The sequence below is a fragment of the Populus euphratica genome, unplaced genomic scaffold (genome assembly GCF_000495115.2).
Source record: "Populus euphratica unplaced genomic scaffold, PopEup_1.0 scaffold49.1, whole genome shotgun sequence".
Classification (NCBI taxonomy): domain Eukaryota; kingdom Viridiplantae; phylum Streptophyta; class Magnoliopsida; order Malpighiales; family Salicaceae; genus Populus; species Populus euphratica.
In genome coordinates, this window is record NW_011499875.1 from 135170 (window position 1) to 141439 (window position 6270).

The window sequence follows — 6270 nt, forward strand, 5'->3', positions numbered from 1 at the left end:
ATCACAAGCTTGGAATAATTTTAGTTTTTTGCCAAAAATTATTGGTGGTTTCCTCCTCTTTTCTTTTCCTCAATTCTCCTTGTTTTTTCGATATTAAAAAATGGCAGTATAACTCTCATATTTCCAGTCAACGTATAACTCTCATATTTCCACTCAACATGTGCAAGTGACATCCCCTCACTTCACTCCTGCTTTCTGAAGCAAAGGACTTTGTAATGTAGCTCACTAGGAATCTAACCTGCCAAGCAAGACTCAAACTGCCATCATTTTGTTTTAGAAGATAGAAGCAACTTTATGTTCATGGGTTTGTTGGATGTTTGTCCAAACTCTTAACCATAGTCTTCGTCTTAATCATCATGAGTTTCATTTTTCCCTCTCTGTCTACCTTTTCTTTCTCAAGCTTTCAAAGCTTATAATTACAAAGCACTGCTCCTGGAGTGACACTGGAAGAAGACAACCCAACACACCCGTGGATGTCCTATGAATCATCATTCTGCTAGTGGCCTCCTTCTATCACTTTATTTCTTGCTTTTAATGAAATTATTTTGTTCACTTGCCCATTTTCTCACCTGTCAAGGAATTTTTTTTGCTAGAGATTGTGAAGCGTCACATTTCTTGTTACGTTCAAATCGTTGCGCCTAGCAGGATGGGGCATTTATGATGAGCAAAGTTGCTTTTGTATATAGCGAAGGGATCATTGACTACAAGCATTATAACGGGTTATTATGGCTGTTTAAACGTTTGCCACCTTTTTCTACTAAAATATGATATTACCAAATTTCATGCTTTTTGACACAAAGGAAAAGCTTTCTTAGCGCACAAAAATTGCAAAATAAAATTGCAATGTAGTTCGTAAGCTAAAACAATGCAGTGTATTATTGTTTTGAAAATAAACGACATTACTAGCAACGCTGTTATTGAAGCGTGAAGTTCTAGGCCACATTGAGGGGCAAGTGATCCGTAGTTCTTTGTTGGGTATCGAGTAATTCTGGCAAGAGAAGGAACCTTTTCACTCGTTTGGCTCTGGCTTAGATTCAACAAATGCAGCTATAACGCCTGCCAAGCATTATAAAGGCATGTCAAGAATAACTTTAAGAACGTAGTGGCATTCACAGTGACATGTTGGAGACACTACATTATGCTCACTTGAGACCTACATGACTTTGACATGAAGGGAGCAAGAGGGAAAGAAAATTCAAGCATATGCAGCGAAAGCCAGAACAGGGGTCCTGAGATCAAATCCAATCCAATGCAAATTGCAACCTTTCAAAAATTGTACTTTAGAGAATTCTCAAATGGTTTCTAGCTTTTCTACTTTCTTATTAGTCAATTTTAATGGTATTGAAAACAATGTTTTCAAAATTAGAGGAGAAATGACATTTTTTAACTGAGGAATGGAGGGTTGCTAGTAATACAGCCAGCTTGTGAGTAACAAATGGCTATCACAACATTATAACTTTGCTTTTTAGTTACCTTGCTACTAATAATCCCATTGTAACATGAAATGGACTTCAACAGAGCAATTCAAATCAAGATTTAACTTAATTCCCTTGCCCTTGTGTTTTTTGTGCTGCATTCAAAGGCCCTTGTTTGTTAGGGATAATTGGTTGATAAAAGGCCTCTCACAGCGGTAACTGTTAATGATAATTGACAAAATTACAGGAAACTTAAAGCAAAATTCAAAGAGCATATGAAAAAATTAAATGATCAATTATATTCGCACCTCAATCAGTTCACATGGTTATAGCATAAATTGAAGAAATAAAAGGACGAGGGGACACTCACATGATGAAAGATGCTATGCAGAAGCAACTTAAGCCGATAGAGAAGTGGATTTTAAATGCTGGCCAGAAATTTTTGTGGTCCAGAAATAATTTCTCGGATATGAGAGTAATTACACCAGAAAACAAAAGAACTGTCCAACCTGAAGGTAAGCAGCTGGTAAAAGAAAATGCAGAAGAATCCCGCACAGAGAAAAACACAAATCCAGTACAAGGCTGATGTAAATACCCACAAATATGGAAGACTTACAGCATCAAATCCATACCTGGAAATAGTGTTTGATGAATAATGCAGAGAATATAACCCTCGAAATCATATCCTCAGAATAGTCAAGAAACCAGTGACCAGAGAATTTCAATTTAATAAAGAATATGTCATCAATTTCCCACTTTTGTTGGATCTTGCCCTGTCATGAGAGGAGAAGCATTCAGCTACTTATGAAGGTAAACAGAAATATTGTGACTTCAAATTGATGTTGAAATGCATTTACTGCATGCTTTCCAAATGTAAATCTTTCAGCTCAAAAGAAAAGAAAGGGGATTCTTAACCATTCTGGCAAGCAAAGGAGTTAATCACACACACTATTCCAGGGAAAATGCCTCGTCACACAAGATAAGCTAGTAGTAGTAGTGGCATTAGCAGGCAAGTGTAATGGCACAATAATACAGAAGATGGGAAAATTTCTTTTTGCATGTCCTGTCTTGCTGCCCTCAACAAAGTTTGTAACTATGTTTCTTAACTAAAAACGATACAGTTCTAGCTAAAAGCATAGGCTAGATTCAAATACATAACAAAAATGATGAAACCACAAAGCAATAAAATGCAAAATAAAACATGAAGAGACCAGCACCATCAAGACAACATAAGCAAATTTGTCGAAAATGATGAAACCACAAAGCAAGAAAATGCAAAACAACACATGAAGAGACCAGAACCATCTAAACAACATAATCAAATCTGTTGAAATCAGAACAATGTTAAGAGAACAAATGAGGAGAGAAATAAACCTGGAAAATGTAGCATGTGAACTTTCCTTGAATGGAAGAAACACCAATCTCACAACTAAGCTCCCTGGAAATGAAAAATTAACATTTATAACAAGCTCCAAATTATAAACATGCTATATTAATCAAACTCTCTAAATTAGCAAAAGATTCAAATATACTATTTTGGTTTATTTAAACACTCAATTTGATTAAAAAAAAAAATTGCTGTTATAACTCAAAAAGGCACATAATATCTGAACCAGCCACATACCTAACTTGTGAACAAGTCCATATACAGCCTGGTTGTATGGGGTATCCAACCATACAAGAACAATCTTTTCCTCTTTTTGAAGAATTAGCTTGTGAGAGGATAGATGAGTGAACAGAAAACACATGCTAGCAGCTGCTTATCACGATCCATTATAGTTCCTAGTGTGTGAGAAGACATGGTGTTAACTAATATACTAACAAAATAGTTGTGAATAGCACACAGTTGCTAAAGAACATTGCCATAAATTGATAACGAATTAATATGATCAAATTGAAGACACTATCGAGCTCTACAGTTTGCAAACATTAACAAAAAAAACAGGTTTCCATCACACTACCAGTTTAAGCAATTTTTCCTTCCTTTGTTTTCTTTTGAAGGGACAGGGATGAATATAAAAAGCATAGAAACTTCGCTCACACACAAAAAAAAAAAATCATTCCTGAAAGGGAAAAGATCAGAACTTCTAAATGCATGGAAAAGAACAAAATAACTCCAATATCCTAAGAACAAGCAAGCTTCATATGCAGTTTGTGACAATGCAAAAACAATTCCTTTGTCCTGCGAGAATTATAAGTTTTATGTTAAAGTTGTCAGTGAACAAGGCTATATAGCAAGAAATAAGTTTCACGTACACAAGTCTCACAACTAGGAATTCAGATCAAAGAGATTACTTAGAAAAATAGATACGGAAACAGGTATAGATACATTTATCCAACCTTGTTTTTAATCAAATAGTCTGCAAGTTGCCATTTGCAGCTGATTTTCAAGGAATGCATTTCATATGCCAAAAAAAGAAAAAAGTGAACATAAGTTGAAGTAACATTTTGTGCCTTGCATAAAAAGTAGCCCAAGACTTCCACAAGAACAGAAGTGACAAAAATTCCAAGATCTTGAAGATGAGGAGAAACAGTCAAGTTCTGTTAAAAAAAGGTGGAAAGAGACAGTGAAGCTTACTAATTAGCGCACAATATCCACCACATAGAGGAATACATTCTCCCCAAATCTGCATATCAAATTACCTAATACAAACACATTGAAAAGTAGAATCTATATGATGCAATTAGTACAACATGTACGCTCATCAAACTTTCAAATTGGGATGTTGTTGATGCATGTAGCATCACTTAACATCCTTGAATTATCTCAAAAACAGATGATGATGCTTTATTTCAAGCTGTAAAAGAATTCAAGTGTGTATCTACCACATGCCATTAGTCAGATCAACAATTTATAACATTCAAGATTGTTAAATAGTCCAAATAAACTTTTACCTTTGCTTGGAAAGAATGATGTACATTGTCAGACAATGCAAAAAGGTAGCTGCTGTTTCAACAATCAACCACATTTTAAGCAAGAGAAAATTTTGGGAGAGGATATACAAGGGTTCAGCTAAAAGCTTGCACAGCCTGCAACATAAAGTGAACTGATAATCATTGTTTATGTTATTTGGAAAAGGATAATGCAGATGAGATGAAGTACATTCAATTGCAATAAAAGACGCGAGTTTACTATAAAGGGACTAGTAAGCTAGTAACTGAGGTTATGTAATTCACAAAGCAAACAAGAGAAGCCTGTAAAAGAGTCCCAGGGCCGGGGAGAGGAGAGATATATATGCTTAGCTACAGTAAAGTATTGTGAAGCTCTGATCATTGATCATGGATGATGAAGCTAATGAAAACTAGAGAATTATCAATACATAAACGATTTTTTACTCTTATATTCATCTCATAAATTCAACAACTCTACTGCTTTCTCAAACTTTCTGTAAGTTAAGCAACTACCGAGGTGTTCCTTGGACCGCCTATGATCCATTTCTAAAGGAACTAAAATGAAAGTCTCAATTCACAAGTTATACCATGTTTAGGAGATCTAAAACTTTTTAGAGCATGCTGCTGGCAACAAAGAATGATAAGAGAACAGTTTGAACAGCTGTCCGAACAAAATTAATGTTAAGAGGCTATCATAGCATTTTACCATTGATCAAGATTGCCTGTGCATGTGGATTTGAATAAATTAGTCCTTGCCACCAGAAAACAAAAACACAAGCTGCGATCGTAGTAACTATTCCAGGATGGGATGTTATACAAGCTATTTTTAATTACTTTGCCGCATTTTCCTCAGTTGATGCACCATCACCGCAGCATATATAGCACAGTTTTGCAATACATCAGATAGAAGTTCAACTGCGAACCAAGGCTTGCCCACATGCTAGCTAATTAAAGGGTTTACGATCAATTAAACCCATATAGGAGATTATGCATAAATTGCAGAACTCAATAATCCATTTCACAATTTGAGTATTTGTCTGACATTGAACCAAATTCAACGAGACTTTCAATGATCGAGTCATGTTTTGATGCAAAAAAATATATATTAAATGGAAACCCTATCAAATAGTTTAATACTAAACCTTGCAATTCCACAAATCGAAGCCCAATAAAAACATAAGTCACTTAAACTTGCAAAGGCATGTCCAAAGCTCTGCACAAAATAAGCAAATATAACTAAACGAGCCAACAATACCATTCAATGTCAGCCCTCGTGCAGACTCGGCGGAATCCTTCCCAACTAAGAAACAACACGCATGTCACAAATGGTCATGAAAAAAGAGAATTGATTTCAGTTCATAAAATAGATTAAAAGAAAAAAAACAAATCCATGAGGCGGTTTTCAAAATCAAGAAAGTCCTATCTGTGAGGAGCCTGACGATCCAGGAATTGAAAATAAAAGGGGTTCCTTGCGACAAAAACTAGGTTGCTAAATGAAATAGAAAAGCCGGAAGAAGCAGAAACCCAACGTTATATATTCATAAATAGAATTTTTAATTTTTTAATTTTTTTATGAAATTTGTTAAAATTTTATAAGTTAAAGATAAAAAAATTAAAAATTAAAAAATTAAAAAAAATTATTTTGAATAAAACAAGCATTAAAAAATTGAAGACTGTAGAAAAAATAAAAATAATTAAAAAATCATTTCATAAATTATTTTAGATAAAATAAATAGTAATAAGATAATAAAATCAAATTAAAAATTATTTAATAAATAAAATAAAAAATAAAAGTTAAATAAAAAACAAAAATAGTAAAAAAAATAAAATCAAATAGAGAAATAAAATCAAAATAATATATATCCTAATAAAAACACTAAGGATAAAATTTAATATAATTAACAGATGAATAAATATTTTTTATTTTTTATAATTTAATAAAAAGTATTTTTCATTATAAATA

General features: G+C 33.6%; 1 protein-coding gene across 22 annotated transcripts; it reads right to left on the bottom strand.

Moving 5' to 3' along the window:
- Positions 1-786: 786 nt before the first annotated feature.
- On the bottom strand, positions 787-5654 carry LOC105128131 (uncharacterized). 22 transcript variants are annotated; one of them, XR_842795.1, is made up of 10 exons: positions 5563-5654; positions 5014-5251; positions 4311-4445; positions 3756-4058; positions 3040-3197; positions 2789-2853; positions 2071-2077; positions 1925-1967; positions 1474-1570; positions 787-1056 (listed from the first exon to the last, which is right to left on the bottom strand). XR_842795.1 is itself a non-coding variant. In XM_011029656.1 (7 exons), exons 2-7 carry the CDS (start codon positions 5014-5016, stop codon positions 1010-1012), a joined length of 447 nt encoding a protein of 148 aa, XP_011027958.1. In that variant the 5' UTR covers positions 5017-5251; positions 5563-5654; the 3' UTR covers positions 787-1009. The 22 variants fall into 22 exon arrangements, 2 of the variants coding, with proteins under 2 accessions (XP_011027958.1, XP_011027957.1); XR_842791.1 differs by lacking the exon at positions 1925-1967 and adding an exon at positions 1786-1924 and having other exon boundaries at positions 1474-1634; positions 2048-2279; positions 2786-2853; XR_842781.1 differs by having other exon boundaries at positions 1474-1634; positions 1786-2853; positions 3756-3795; positions 3994-4058.
- Between the last annotated feature and the right edge of the window lie 616 nt (positions 5655-6270).

Excerpts from the sequence above, each read along its gene's own strand:
- LOC105128131 (XM_011029655.1), bottom strand. Across the intron at positions 1,965-2,047 it reads TCATCAAACACTATTTCCAG|GATTCTTCTGCATTTTCTTT; the intron begins GTATGGATTTGA and ends TTCTCTGTGCGG. Across the intron at positions 1,057-1,785 it reads TGCATAGCATCTTTCATCAT|GCGTTATAGCTGCATTTGTT; the intron begins GTGAGTGTCCCC and ends AATGCTTGGCAG.